The sequence below is a fragment of the Carcharodon carcharias genome, chromosome 3 (assembly GCF_017639515.1).
Source record: "Carcharodon carcharias isolate sCarCar2 chromosome 3, sCarCar2.pri, whole genome shotgun sequence".
In the NCBI taxonomy this organism is placed as follows: domain Eukaryota; kingdom Metazoa; phylum Chordata; class Chondrichthyes; order Lamniformes; family Lamnidae; genus Carcharodon; species Carcharodon carcharias.
In genome coordinates this window covers 105,606,977-105,623,002 of record NC_054469.1, presented here as the reverse complement: position 1 = coordinate 105,623,002, position 16,026 = coordinate 105,606,977, and the positions used below count along the sequence as shown (strand labels likewise).

The window sequence follows — 16,026 nt, the reverse complement described above, 5'->3', positions numbered from 1 at the left end:
CCCCCAGGATGTTTATAGTGGGGGTTCAGCCATGAGAATGCCATTGAATGTCAAGGGTAGGTAATTAGGTTCTTTCTTGCTGGAGATGGTCATTGCCTGGCACCTATATGGCACAAAAGTCACTTACCACTTAGCAATCCAAGCCTAAACTTTGTTCAGCTCTTGCTGCATATAGACATGGACTGCTTCGGTTTGAGTTGTGAATGGTACTGAACACTGTAATCATCAGCCAACATCCCCATTTCTGACCTTATGATGGAGGGAAGGTAACTGATGAAGCAGCTGAAGACGGTTGGGCCTAGGACATTACCCTGAGGAACTCCTGCAGTGATGTCACAGGACCGTGATGTTTAGCCTCCAACAGCCACAACCATTTTCCTTCGTGCTAGGTATGACTCCAAATGGTGGAGAGTTCTCCCCACACCACCCACCCCCAACCATTGATTCCCATTGACTTCAATTTTGCCAGGGCTCCTTGATGTCAAACTTGGTCAATTGCTGCCTTGACATCAAGGCGAGTCAACTTGCACCTCTCCTCTGGAATTCAGCTCTTTTGTCCATGCTTGGACCAACAATGAAATGAAGTCAGGCGTCCAGTGGCCCTGGTGGAACCCAAACTGAGCATCAGTGAGCAGGTTACTGCTGTGAAAGTGCTACTAGATGGCACTGTGAATAACACTTTGCCGATGATCGAGAGGAGGCTGATGGGGTGATAATTCCTCAAGTTCTGTCGAAGGGTCATGAGGACTCGAAACGTCAACTCTTTTCTTCTCCGCCGATGCTGCCAGACCTGCTGAGTTTTTCCAGGTAATTCTGTTTTTGTGTTGATAATTGGCTGGATCGGATTTGTCCTGCTTTTTGTGGACATACCTGGACAATTTTCCACATTGTCAGGTGGATACCACTGTTGTGGCTGTACTGGAACAGTTTGGCCAGGGATGAGGCTAGTCCTGGAATATAAATCTTCAGCACTATTGCCTAAATGTATTCAGGGCCCAAAGCCTTTGCAGTATCCAGTGCCCTCAGCCATTTCTTGTTATCTCATGGAGAGAATCAAACTGAATTGGCTGAAGACTGGCATCCGAGATGCTGGGAATCTCAGGAGGCAGCCAAGATGGATCATCTACTCGACATTTCTGGCTGAAGATGCTTGCAAATACTTCAGCCTTGACTTTAGCACTGATGTGCTGGGCTCCCCCATGATGAGCACAAAGCCTCCTCCTCCATTCAAGTTGTTTAAATGTCCACCACTGTTCATGGCTGGATGTGATTGGACTGCAGAGCTTTGATCTGATCCCCTGGCTGTGGATTCACTTAGTTCTGTCTATCACTGTTTGGCATGCATGTAGTCCCGTGTTATAGCTTCACCAGGTTAACACCTCATTTTTAGGCATGCCTGGTGCTGCTCCTGGTATACCCCCCTGCACTCTTCATTGAACCAGATTTGATTCCTTGGCTTGATGGTAATGGTAGAATGAGGGATATGTCAGGCTATGAGGTTACCAAGTGTGGTTGAATACAATTCTGCTGCTGCTGAAGGCCCACTGTGCCTCACGGATGCCGAGTTTTGAGCTGCTTGATCTGCTCTGAGTCTATTCCATTTAGTACAATGATAGTGCTAAACGACATGGTGGGGGGTATGCCGAGTTTGAAGACTTCATCTTCACAAGGGCTGTGTGGTGGTCACTCCTACCTATACTGTCATGGACAGATGCATCTGCAGCAGACAGATTGGCGAATACCAGGTCTAGTAGGTTTTTCCCCTTGTTGGTTCTCTCACCACACTGCAGGCCCAGTCTGCAGATATGTCCTTCAGAATTCGGCTGGTTCAGTCAGTCATGGTGCTACTGAGCCACTCAATGACGGACATCGAAGTCCCCAACACAGAGTACATTTTGTGCCCTTGCCACCTTCAGTGTTTCCTCCAAGCTTTCTTCAACATGGAGAAGTACTGATTCATCAGCTGAAGGAGGGCCGTAGGTGGTAATCACCAAGTGATTTCCTTGCTGTTGTTTGACCTGATGGAGACCAGACCAGGTAAGAACAGCAGGTTCGTTCCCTAAAGGACATTAATATAAAAGAACAGAAAGCAAGCAAGCACAAACTATCCATCAGACAAACTCATCCTGTTCAGATGCAAGACATACCTGCTAAAGAAACCTGCCCGGTTATGGGAGCATTAGTTAAGTTTTTGACAAACTTGCGTTTTATACAGAATTGAGTGTCCTGAAGAGGAAAAAGATGCTTGCTGTGAAAGAGATCAGGCTTCCTGGAGGCTGTTTCAGAGGAGGTATGCGAGTTCCACATAAGATCAGAGAAGATAGTGAGAACAAATATGTTACTCAGACTGGGAAATGACTGAAGACTAAAGCAAAGATGAGCTGTGATAACTTTTGGTGGCATAAAGCAGCTGAATGTACAAAAAAACTAAGGGCAAAATTTTTAGCTCGGTGGGCGGGCACATACGCGATCCACTTGAGCGTAAAATGACGCGCGTCGATGTCGGGAAGCATCCTGATGTCAATGTGCAGTTGCATGATATTTCGTTCAGCGGGCGCACACCAGAGTTGGCAGCACACCCACGGACAATTAAAATGCCTGTTAAGGCCATTAAGAATATAATTGCGTGAAATTTTTCACTGCCTGTCCAACCTTAGGGTTGGCAGGCAGGCGAAAGGGCCAAACAGCTTTTGCACTTCTTAGGAAACCTCAACCACATGTAGGATGAGGTTTCCTATGTAAATAAAAATAAAATTAAAAATTAAATTAATAATATGTCCCTGCTCATGTGACAGAGTCATATGAAGAGACATGTTTTATTACATTTTTCATTTCTTTATTAATTTTTTTAACACTCATCTTCAAGGCAGCTCTGTGCCTCAGGGAGGTTATCAAGCACGCACTCGTGTGCACATATGAAGTTTGCGCTCATCCTGCTTGCAATTCCCCACTCCCCACACAGGCAGCCGCCTGCGTTTCATGCTGGGCGGGCTTTAATTGGCCCGTCAGCGTGAAATCGCCTTCCGGCCTCGATCACAGACAGCAGTCAGCTTCCCGACCCGTCCCCACCCCAACCTAGCCCGCCCAACAAGGGCAAAATTCTGTCTAAAGTAATGGGATTTCAAAGTAACACAAGTTCAATGTGAAGAAGAGCTAATTGTAATGATTTATACTTTACAAGAGAAATGGAATTTCATTTTTTACCAAAAAAGTAAAAAGGAATTGCACAATTTTTGTTGCAGCAAATATAAGCCATTAAGGTCTACTCTTGCAATAAGAGACCTCCGAATCCCTTCAACTATTTATATTGCCTTGCAGCATTCACCAAACCATTAGCATGCACAATGCAGATAAAATTGTAGCTTTATCTGTACAGGCTGGAGGGCTATTTATTTTATTTTAAAAGGAAGTTTTTCACCATATTTTTTTTCTCAAAATATTCTGAAAGAAAGGCAATACTGAATACATTTTAAAAAGACAAGCACAAAGTAGAGCAACAGGGATTGCATCTCAGTTTGAGTGTTCAAGGGAAAAAGCAATCTTGTAACTACTTTTGGCCTCAGTATTGCAGCCCCTGGAAAAGCAATATCGACTGGTATAGACACAAACTACATCAATAGATGCAACAGTGCTAGAAAAGCCACAATTTAATAGATGTTTAAAAATTTAGACAATATCCTACATAATGGCGACAATTTGTTTCCTAATGTATTGTTTGTAATGGTCATCATGAATTAGCATTTATAAAACATTTATTTTCGCTATTGCAGCATAAAATTCAGATATTTATTGGGATGCTTCAATAGCTTACAATGTATGATATGCAACGTCAGAATTGCAAATATAAACTTCATACAGAATTGATATTAATGCAGTGTATGTTAAAATACATGATCCATTTTCTATTAATCTGCATATCAATTTATTAACTATTTTAGACAGAATTGAACACAAGTAGTTGTCAAATATCAGTTGTCTCTACAATATAGAAATAAACTAAATTAAAACAAAGGAAATACTGAAGCATCTATTAAACTGGAAATGCCACTAGTGACCATAAAAAATACACCAATGAAAAAAAAATAAAAATAAGTTTATATGCTCAAAAAAAATAAAATCAGGCTGCAGCCTTACTCTGAATCTTCAAAGCAAATTCTCCAAGGCAGTTGTAATCTCTGCATCCATGAGGATCAATCTGGAAATACATCTGTTCTCACTGCAGTTCAAGCTGGCTAGGTTCTGTCATACTATATAATAATTCATGTCTTATATATGGCCAATGCACTGTTTCTAGAAAGCTCATTTTCAAAAGAACCAAGCAGAATGATCTCTCAATTTGTTATTAGTGTCATGTTATGCATTTAACTTTAGTGAACTAGTATAAGAATTGTTAACATTATTGTATTCATCCTATATCTAACACCATTAAGTAGTGAACTGCAACTCACCTAATCACATCAATTGGGGATCGCCTTCGTTTTCGTTCATGGTCAGGAACTATATGCCAAGTAAAGACCAGCCTCCAGTCAAACCCACCAATCTGCGGCTCTCCGGAATTTCCCAGGAACTCAAACGTATTCCAGTCAATTACATCAATAACAGGACATACCACAGCAGTTTCTTCCTCCAGGATTCTGTCAAAAGAAAAAGCAAATCAAGGACCAGCACAAGCCACAGAAATGCCCTGTATATTCCCAATCATTGCAAAGGTTCTTGCTTCGAGCTGAAATGCTGCCAAATAATGCTGCATTATATATATCCACACCACTTTTAATAAATAGTTGATTATTGGGGAGAGTGTATTACAGCAGCATTAAAAAACTCTCAAACACCATCTTATGGCCAACATTAGGTAAACACCCTATTAACCAAACCTTGCCATTTGTGATTAAGTGAATTGGAAAAAAACAAAATAACTTTAGAAGGTTCAACAGATTGATTCAAATAAAATGCAATAAAATGAAAACTTACAACTTCCACTATATAACAATTTAATATTTATGAAGCTGTTTCAATGAAGTAAAATCACAAAGTTCTTCACTGAAAAAACATCACAGAATAATCACTAGTATATTAGAATAGTCCTCACTTTACCAGAGGGTCTTTCTCAATATTCTACTCAAGTCTTAATCTGTTAGCATATTTTTTTAAAGCAATGAGCCTTTCAACGCAGGCCCCAAGCAGCTTCTGTGAACGGAAGCGTCAGTGTATTTTCAAGGATAGGTAAGTATGTATTTATTTCTTCTAATTCCTGTGGGCCATCTCTTAATAATATATTCTCATGGAGGTGGCTATTCCCTGTAGATTTGTGAGGTGAGGAGGAAAAAATAAAGAGCCATAACTTCCAACTAGCGTCGGAAAGAGATGGCTCACAGGAATTAGAAGAAATAAATACATACTTACCTGCCCTTGAAAATTACGCTGACGCTTCCGTTCACAGGAGCTGCTTGGGGCCTGAATCAAAAGGCTCATCGCAGGCCCAAGTGAAGGGCAGCTCCAGTGGATTCAAGGAGGCCACGCCCCCTTTTTTTAAACAGCATTTGCTGCAGTAAAGCAGGTAAGTTTAAACGGCCTGTGAAATTGACACCTAATGCTAAATCACATTAGTGGTGTGTACTGTGTGCAGTTCTGGTTGTCATATTATAAAAAATGACATAGGGGGTGCAAAAAAGAAGATTTACAACTATGATACCATAACTGGAAAGAATAAACAGCTCAGTCTCTGTTCTCTTGAAAGGAGAAGGCTGAGGGTGACCCGATAGAGGTCTTTAACATTGTGGAAGGTTTTGATAGAGGGTTGAGTTCCCATTTTAGGGACAGGACCCTTTTTAGTTCTTAACACTGCTCTAAGTAGGTGCCTGACAGCCGATGCCATTGTCAAAGAGGAGGACAATTAGTGGTCCAATGGCACATCTGACATCTAATTAGGGGAGGTGGAGGTAGGGAGGAGGTGCGAATTGAATTGATTTAAAGAGCATACAGCAGCCATTATTGTGGTCAGTGATTATTTAGGAATGCAGGGGAGAGACAGGAGAGCAGTGGGCCAGCAGAAGGTCAGGCTCCTATGCAAGGGCAGCCCCACAATTTACAGATGCCGCCCTAGAAGTACTTTTAGAGGCAGTGGCAGCATGGCAAATATTGTGTTTCCTAAAAGTGACAAGAGGAGGCTGACCAGCCTGCCAGACCAAGCAGGCATGGCTGGAAGGGTTTCCTGAAATGAACAGCTGCAGCGTTCTCAGCAGGACATTGGTACAGTGCTGGAAACGCTTCAATGATCTTCTGAGAGCTGGCAAGGTGAGTGCAACATGACATCCAGAAGACAGACTTCCAGTTCTGTAGTGAGCAGCACCCCACAAGCTGAGCAGCCAGAAGGAACAGTGCTCAAGAACATGGAATATATGATTGCCTGGGGCACTACTGCGCCATTGGCAAAGCTCACACCACAAGTATTGAGGAGGTAACAAGGCAAAGAAGTGACGTGTTTGATCTGCTGTAGGTGGTGAAGAAGAGCACCATGGTCTTAATTCTTTCGTTCTTTATCCTTCAGGAAAAGAGCATGCAGCTCCAAAGGGAGGGCTTGTTCAGGCTCTCTTGCAATGTAAACGTCCAGGGAGGGGGTGGCCCTTCACATTGCCAGGATGGCAGCACAAAGGAAGCCTACACTGGAGATGGGGATCTGTCAAATACAGGTTGAAACGATCCTACCATCTACAGGTGATGGGGATGCTTCCTTCCTCTTCATTTCCCTACATGCCGAAACATAAGCTCTAACTAGCCTGCTGCAGCTCTGCAGAAGCAGGTGCTGACAGGCATGTGTTCCTAACCAGCTGTCTACTACAGTGCCAAGTGTGGAGGGGAAGCCAAGGTTTGCCAGTGTGATACTACCTTAAGCAGAGGAAGAAACAACCCAGCAAGCACCTTCACATCAGTCAAGCGCAACCATCAACAGCCCAGATACACTCACCTTGGTGGAGCTTCACGCCATTTTAGAGCAGATAGCACAGGGTGACCAACACTTCACTGCGGTGGTAAGGGAAGCTGAGGCCGCTGTAGGCAGTCCCTCTCAGAGGATGGGGGACAGACACAGAGATGCTTAGCTGAGCGCAGATGCAGGAGTCACAAGAAAGGAGGCTCTACTTTGAGCAGCAGGAGATGTGTACCCAAATGTCAACATTCCCAGAGACAGTGCAATCATGGACAGACAATGGAGGAGTCCAATGGCGGGCTCTATGGCTCAGGCCTATGAGTGAATGAGCTCATCATTTAAGTGAGCGGTCAACCTCTTAAGAGGGCCAATCTCTGAGTGGAGAAATGCTGAACGTGCCTCCAGGGGGAGCAGTTGAACTGAATAGTATGGATGCATTTAAGGGGAGGCTGGGTAAGCATGAAGATGAAGGAAGTAGAGAGTTAGGGTGATCGAATTGGACAAAGGATAGGAGATTCAAGTGGAGCATAAATGCCAGCATGAACTGGTTGGGCCAAATGGTTTGCTTCTGCGCTGTAGATTCTACCTAATTCTACTTAATCAACACCCAAAAGCAACATGAACACTATTATGTTGGGATATACCAGAAGAGAGAGTTCAATCTACCTTTCCAATAATGGTTCCAGCCAACCAATATGGCACTCACAATGGCAGTCCAAGAACGTCAAGACATCACCTGTTGCTATGGATGCACCCAGCAATCGTGCACGAACTAAACCTTCTCTCTTTCGTGCGCGGATCAACCGCACTTTGCGAAGACTAGCTACATAGTCTTCTAAAGGCTTCTTCAGGTGTTCTGTTAAAACAAATAGAAAATTAAAGGTTAGAAGTAAAACATGTGGGTTTCTGATTTGTAATAATGCACTTCACTACATCAGACTCGTTGTAGCAACACACACACACACAAAACTGTTCTTAATACTTTCTTCAGTTACAGCTTTAAATCTCATTCATTGAGGCCTTTATGTGTGGGGACAATTTTTTTTTCACAAGATTCACACATTTTGAGCAGGAAGGAAAATTTCCACTTTACTTATGCAATAATGCATATTGGAAACAATTTATACAAAAAGAAATTAATGAAAAATATTTTCAAAGGACAATGAGATAGAAGGATATTACTTCTTAAGAGTGTCATTATTTACAACAGAAGAACACTTTGGAATTTGTCTACATGGCCCCAGCTTACTGTCAATGTCATTACCCTTCCTGTATTTATAGTATTTTAACAGCCTACAGTAATTCCAGCAACTAACATTTATATGTATTAATATAAAATATTTCTCCAGATGTTTCAGTAAGAAGGGTGGATGCCAAGCTTCTGTGGGAAATGAAAAGGTGAGTTTTCAAAGGGTTTTTAAAATGCAGGGTAATAGGCAGAGAAGTTTAGCAAGGTTAATTCAGAAAGCTTTGTTGAGACTGCCAATGGTGGAGAAGAAAGGAACAGGAGATTGAGGATTAGGTACATAAGACTGGAGAAGGGTACAGCAGTAAGATGGATCAATGCCATGGAGGGATTTGTACAGATTCAATGCATTAGAAACCATGATGCCATGGAGGAGAAAGGAGAATAGGTTAAGTTTCTGAAGGGTTCTGTTTAGAAGACCACTGCAATTCTTAAGAAATCCTTGTGTAGAGCTATAAAAAGGAAACACCAACTTCCAAAATAAGTTACTTGCTCACACAACCAACTTATGTTCTCATATTTCGAACAAGAACATGGCCTTGTAGGATCCATATTCCATTTTCCCCTTCTTACCAAAGGGCATTAGTCCTGTTCGAGTTACTTCAAAGTAAAGGCTTTACATGTTAACACAATGAACCCTGAAACTTCCTCCATCATCAAAATTGTTTTTTTATTTCCCCCTTGAAATGCTAATATTAATTCATATTCTATAGTTATTAGAAATTTACATTCCCGCACTTCATCCTCCACCAACCTATTGGTGGCTTCTGCTGGTTTTATGACATTTAAAAAAAATTATATCCCCTTGTACAGCTTTAAGTTTTGAAGTACCTTGCCAATTGAAGCAGTTTCTTATAATTATTGGCAAGATTCAATCCGCCTTGAGTTTATCACCAACATAGAAAGCTAGAAAATAATCATTTTGTTGCTATCTTGTTAAGCTACCTCAGGCTGGTATTTATTCTGCAACCCAACATAAGTAAAAACAAAATTAATTATTCAGATAATATCCTCTCTAAACCTCTCTCCTCCCTTTAATCAATAGCTCCTTAAAACCTCTCTCTTTGACCAAATATATATCCTTATGCGGCCCAGTGTCAAATTTAACATTCTTGTGAAGCTCCCTGAGATGTCTTACTTTGTTAAACATACAATATAAATGCAAGTTGTTGTTATATAATTAAACAAATAAGACAGTACTACATATTATAAGTTCACATGTTCTGTACAAAATAATAAAGCAACCAAGCAGACTTAGCAAACTAAGTGAACTTTCAGAGAGCTGCATGTATACCAGAACAGCAGTCAATGAACAACTTAATTACTACACACTGGAAAAGGACAATTTTTTGTTTAAAAATTGTAAAACAAGATGAATAGACTTTAAAATAATAAGGATATAGAGAGGTTGAAGAGCATGCTAAATTTGGAGCCAACATGAACATGGATTTTTTCTATTGTAGAAGTACTGAAGTAAGAATGCTAAGCAAACCTTTTGTGAACAGTGACTCTATGAGCTTTGCAGCACTATGGGAAACTCAATGAAAACTTTGAACAGCGTATTCAAGGATCAATAGATCTGTTTCCTCACCAAGCACTTCTCTGAAGATAGACGAACAAAGAAAACTGCACCACTACCACTGGATTACTACTCAGTTGAGGGAGAACTCAGAAGGAAGCAGCTTTTCAGGGTTATTTGAAAGTATTTAGATGGAATAACTATTCTCAAACCCATCAACTTAAAAGTAGGCTTTGTAATTGCTACAAAAGCCATTTGCTTATCCATCAAGGATTTGAGGATTCAGAGACTCCTGAACCTTGGGCTCTGTTAAATTTAGCTCCATCAAAAAGAAAATATGTAAGAATATCTACAGCACGTTCATAATAGATCAGAATCTGAAGTAGCAAAGATAGCAAGCATGTTGACTGGAACACATTCATAGACCATAAGATCATAAGACATAGGAGCAGAAGTAGTCCTTTCAGCCCATCGAGTCCGCTCTGCCAATCACTGAGATCATGGCTGATCTGCTAATCCTCAACTCCACTTTCCTGCCTTTTCCCCATAACCCTTGATTCCATTACTGATTAAAAATCTGTCTCTATGACCCAGCCTCTACAGGCCTCTGTGATAAAGAATTCCACAGGTTCACTACCCTCTGAGAAATGTAAGAGAAAGACAGCCAGGGAATTGAGTAATATGCAGCACTACACCAGAAGTACAACTACACCAATGTTGTAACTTAATGTAGTTATGTTAGATTAGCAGCTTTGCATCATAAAAAAAGTATTTGCTGTCAAAGTATTTGGTACATCACTGCATACTCCTCGAATAACCATGATTTTTCTTTTGCAATTGCTTAAAACTCCAGGCAATACAGGCCTGAAGTTGACAGAATGTGCAAAGTATGCACCAATGTACGAACATAAAAACACACAATCTAGGAGCAGGAGTAGGCCCCTCGGCCCCTCAAGCCTGCTCCACCATTCAATAAGATCATGGTCAATCTGACTGTAACCTCCCGCCTACCCCCTTGTTAATCAAGAACCTATCTACCTCTGCCTTAAAAATATTCGAAGACCCTGAATCCTCTGCCTTTTGAGGAAGAGTTCCAAAGTCTTATGATCCTCAGAAAATATTTTTCGTCATCTGTCTTAAATGAGTGACCCCTTATTTTTAAACAATGACCCCCTAGCTCTGGATTCTCCCAACAGAAGAAATATCCTCTCCACATCCACTCTGTCAAGGCCCCTCAGGATCTTAAAGGTTTCAATCAAGTTGCCTCTTACTCTTCTAAACTCCAGTGGATACAAGCCTAACCTGTTCAGCCTTTCCTCTTAAGACAACCCACCCATTCCTGGTATTAGTCTAGTAAACCTTCTCTGAACTGCTTCTAACACATTTACATCTTTTGTTAAATAAGGAGACCAATACTGTACACAGTACTCCAGATGTGGTTTCAGCACTGCCCTGTACAACTGAAGCATAACCTCTCTATTTTTGTATTCGACTTCCCTCACAATAAACAATACTATTCTATTAGTTCCTAATTACTTGCTTACCTGCATACTAGCCTTTTGCAATTCATGCTCTCAGACACCCAGATCCCTCGGAATCTCAGAGCTCTGCAATCTCTCACCATTTAGATAATAAGCTTCTTTTTTATTCTTCCTGCCCAAATGGACAATTTCACATTTTCCCACATTATACTCTATTTGCCAGATCTTTGTCCACTCACTTAATCTATGTCACTTTGTAACCTCCCTACTTCTTCTTCATAGCTTACTTTCCTGCCTATCTTTGTGGCATCAGCAAATTTCGCAACCATGCCATCTGTCCTGTCATCCAAGTCCTTTATATAAATTGTAAAAAGTTGAGGTCCCAGCACTGATCCCTGTGGCACACCACTCATTACATCCCACTAATCAGAAAAAGATCCATTTATGGCTACCCTCTGTTCCCTGTCAGCTAGCCAATCATCTATCCATCCAATATGTTACCCCTTACACCATGAGCTTTTATTTCCTGCAATAACCTTTGATGTGGCACTTTATCAAATGCCTTCAGGAAATCTAAGTACTGTACATCCATTTGTTCCCCTTTATCCACAGTACATGTTACTCCTTCAAAGAACTCCAATAAATTGGTTAAACATGGTTTCCCTTTCACAAAGCCAAGTTGACTCTGTCTGATTGCCTTAAACTTTTCCAAGTGCTCTGCTATAACATCTTTAATAATAGCTTTTAACATTTTCCCTATGACAGGTGTTTGGCTAACTGGCCTGTAGTTTCCTGCTTTCTACCTCCCTCCCTTTTTGAATAACAGGGTTACATTTGCTATTTTCCAATCTAGTGGAACTTTGCTGAATCTAGGGAATTTTGAAAAATCAAAACCAACGCATCAACTATTTCACTAGCTACTTCTTTCAAGACCCTAGGATGAAGTCCATCAGAACTCAGGGGTTTGTCAGCCCGCAGCTCCAACAATTTGCTCAATACCACTTCTCTGTTGATTGTAATTTTCCTGAGTTCTTCCCTTCTTTCCATTACCTGATTTACAACCATTTCTGGGATGTTACTTGCATCTTCTATAGTGAAAACCGATGAAAAATACCTATTCAATTCATCTACCATCTCCTAACTTTCCATTATTAATTCAGAACATTAACAGCATTTAGAAGTAAGAGTCAAGGAAGTATGGTATTGGTGTTTAGATGATATGAAAGAGGAAAGCCTTGTTCTACTGGTTTATGCAATCTATTTTTTTTAATTGGGTCACTGCCCTGCATTCATTCACAGCAATTTGCAAAATCCTTTTGCAAAATAACTTTAATATATTGTATCCTAACCATAGCATTTTAAAGAACAACTTCTGATAAAGATCACTTGGAGCAAAATACTAATGCTACCATAAGGCAGAGCATTTGTAGCAAACAATAGCCCCTTTTCCAACGATTGGAAGAGGTGACATAGCCACTGCTTGTATATAAGACATGCCAACAGAATTTTTAAAAAGACTCCAAGTTGGCCAACTGCAAGGTAAAGCATAAGCTTAGTAGGACCCGATTAAATGGAAGATCTTATGCAATTACACAACCATAAATAGACATCAGATGCAGTCACTGAGCTTTAAAAGAGCTAGGACTCACCGAGATATCAGGGGCTAGGAGAAAGAAAGAAAGATTTGCCGCTAGAAGCCTTGGAAGGTCTGAGTGTGGTGTCTGGAAGCAGAACAAGTTTGGTGGAGCTGCACAAACATTTACAGAAAATAATTTCTGCTTAGAAGCAATAAAACCAGACAAACAGCAGAATTTCATTTTTAATCAGGAATACTTACAACTGGACAAATAAAATGACTGCAGAAGCACAATTTCAGATAATATCATATGGACAACCGTTATTTGACCTTTGGGTTATATTTTGGGACTAAATGATATGGGGAGAAAAACAGAACTCAAAAATTCCATTCAGTATTTCACCTAAAACTGAGCATATAACTCAAATAGAATCTTTAACGAATTGCTTTACAAGTAGAAACCAAATTTGTGTACATAAACATGCATTTGTTTCAAATGAGTAAGGGAAACTTTGCAATTAGCAAGATTGTATCTACCTCGATCACTGTAATCATCCACTATGATAAGCTCCCTCAACAGAATATCAGGTGAAGTATCAAGAACGCTGTGTACTGTCCGCAGGAGTGTTGACCAGGCCTCATTATAAAATGCTATTACCACAGAAGTGGTTGGAAGGTTTCGATAATCATACTTCTTCTCTTTACACCTGAAGATATAACAGAATAAACATTAAAAACAATATCATGTACATTTGCAATAGTATTGCAACATATTACGCACATTTGGCACATTCATTACATGTATTTCACACAATATCAACATTTTGAAAACAGACATTACCTGTAGTTTGTTTTTACTGGGATAGAGAGCCTCAAATCCGGCAACCTCGGGACAGAGTCCAATTTCAGTACTTGTTGATTTTTGGAAAAAAAATCAGAACCCGTTAATTCAGCACACAGGGAACACAATATGATTCCTCTTCTCTCTGGGTTGATGGGGTCAAGGGTCACTAAGCCCAGTGTTCGGACGACGCTGGTTTTCAGGTAGCCGGATTTGAGGTGTTATACCTGCATCACCATCCTCCCTTTCCCAAGTAGAAGTATGAAACATATTCAATGTTCTTTTAAGATTTTCTGGCTCAAAGAAATATTTAAAATGTGTCTTCAAACGTAATCACAAAATAATTGCACTTCATTGATCTTAAAAGATAATTTAAAGGAATTCATAATTGTTAGCGCAGTTATCTTTTTCATAGTCATTTTTACTTTACTTCCAAATCAATTATTTATGTATAAACTGAATTCAGATCCTTAAACTGCCATGACGGGATTAGAACTCATGTTCTCCAGATTATTAGTCCAGGCATCTTTATTATAAATCCAGTAATATATAACCACTTGGCTACCATACATTCAACCACAGATAAGAAAATCTTGAGCAATTTTATCCAGTGTGTAACTGAGCCAAACAGACCAAGGAGGTTTCAAATTCAACTCTGCTCTGTACGAATTTGGCAGGCTGGATTTTGCACTCACTGCTGGCATCGAACAAAGCTGCCAACAGAAATCTAGTGAGCTCTATGTGAAATTTATCTTTCCCAACATTAATTTAGTTTTGACACCAGCTCTTGGGGCTCTCAGGCATCCAACAACTCTGATGTCACCAAACAGGTTAAGCAGCCAACCACACTGAAGATTCGCACAGATAACAAAACTAGAAGCAACAAGTAAGTTTTATCATTCACAATGTAAAATTTTACAGAGTGAAATAAAGATCAGGAAATACACAAGATTAAAGTTAAAACCTGAAATATCAAGCTTCCAAAAAAAATGTATTATTTGAAATGGAGAATGGAGAAGTTTGGCATTCCAGGGATATGAAATTAGTTTCTCAAGGCCAGGAAGATGGTTCAGCAATGATTATGACTTACGACGTCATTAACAAGGTGCAGCTAATCGAAGAATTTTGACAGCAAGAATGATAATGCGAAACGTGCAAGTTCATGTTCAGCAATTTCTAATTGATTTCTATTTTCAACAGGGCACCATACAGGTCATAATCTCAGCTAGTTATTTATCACAATAAAATGATTCCAAGCAATGAGAAAATACGTTGAGAAAAAAATTCCTGCATGGTAAAACTTTCACCCTTATGCTCGAAGAGACTGAAGCTTTTAAACTTCAGATGTCAATCTATATTATTTCATTTTAAATGATTGCATACCACACATTACATTTTCATGGTCCTAACAGCACAGTAATCTCTGTAGTATAGCCTAGATTTATCCTTATCTGCTTTAGCCATCCAGTTCTTTTTAAGAGGATTTAAAAACACATGAAAACCTTCTTTATCTATCTGGGAGTTACTCGGGTTGTGGAGATGGGGTTATAGTGAGATTTCTGGTCTCTTAGAGCCTTATTTGAACATATTTTGTACTTTCCTCTCTGATTCTACAAACTTTTTAACTGAAATAACTCCAGGTGGATTCCCATAAAATTGCCCTGACCTCCAAATAGTATCTGATCCCAGCCCAAACATTGCTAGATCCTACACTCACCTCAATCTCATACAATTCAACACTCCTCTCCCCACTCTTCACAGATGCTCAGCATTCCTCTTCAGTACTTCTAGACAGGAACGTCCAATGTTTGCAACCACAGAATCCCAGCACCACTGGATATGATAAAAGCAAAATACTGAGGATACTGGAAATCTAGAACAAAAACAAAAATATCTGGAAAAACTCAGCAGGTCTGACAGCACCTGCGGAGAGGAATACAGTTAACATTTCAAGTCCGAATGACTCTTCATCAGAACTAAGGAAAAATAGAAAAGAGGTGAAATATAAGCTAGTGGGGGGGTGGGGGCAGGTAGAGTTGGATAGAGGGCTAATGATAGGTGGAGATTGCCAAAAGACGTCATAGATAAAAGGACAGAGGTGGTTGACGGTGGTGATATTAGCTAAGAAATGTGCTAATGGGGACATTAAGGGTGGAAAGCAGGAAGGGCAAGGGACAGATAGCCCCAGTGGGGGTTGTGGGGGGGGCGGGGGTTGCGTAGGGGAAATCGAAATAGGCTAAAAGGCAGAGATAAAACAATGGATGGAAATACATTTAAAAATAATGGAAATGGGTGGGAAAAGAAAAATATATATAAATTATTGGAAAAAGGGGATTGGAAAGGGGATGGGGAAGGAGGAGAGAGTTCATAATCTAAAGTTGTTGAACTTAATATTCAGTCCTGAAGGCTGTAAAGTACCTAGTCAGAAGATGAGGTGC

The 16,026-nt window shown here is 40.3% G+C and overlaps 1 protein-coding gene across 1 annotated transcript in view; it reads right to left on the bottom strand.

The window, feature by feature from the left end:
* galnt12 (UDP-N-acetyl-alpha-D-galactosamine:polypeptide N-acetylgalactosaminyltransferase 12) overlaps window positions 1-16,026 on the bottom strand; it is a 70,256-nt gene that overhangs the window by 26,383 nt on the left and 27,847 nt on the right. Inside the window, exons 2-4 of the mRNA XM_041184582.1 lie at window positions 13,285-13,454; window positions 7,592-7,781; window positions 4,449-4,634 (exon numbers count right to left, since the gene is read on the bottom strand). Coding sequence (XP_041040516.1) covers window positions 4,449-4,634; window positions 7,592-7,781; window positions 13,285-13,454 — 546 coding nt within the window. The remainder of the gene's footprint in view (window positions 1-4,448; window positions 4,635-7,591; window positions 7,782-13,284; window positions 13,455-16,026) is intronic.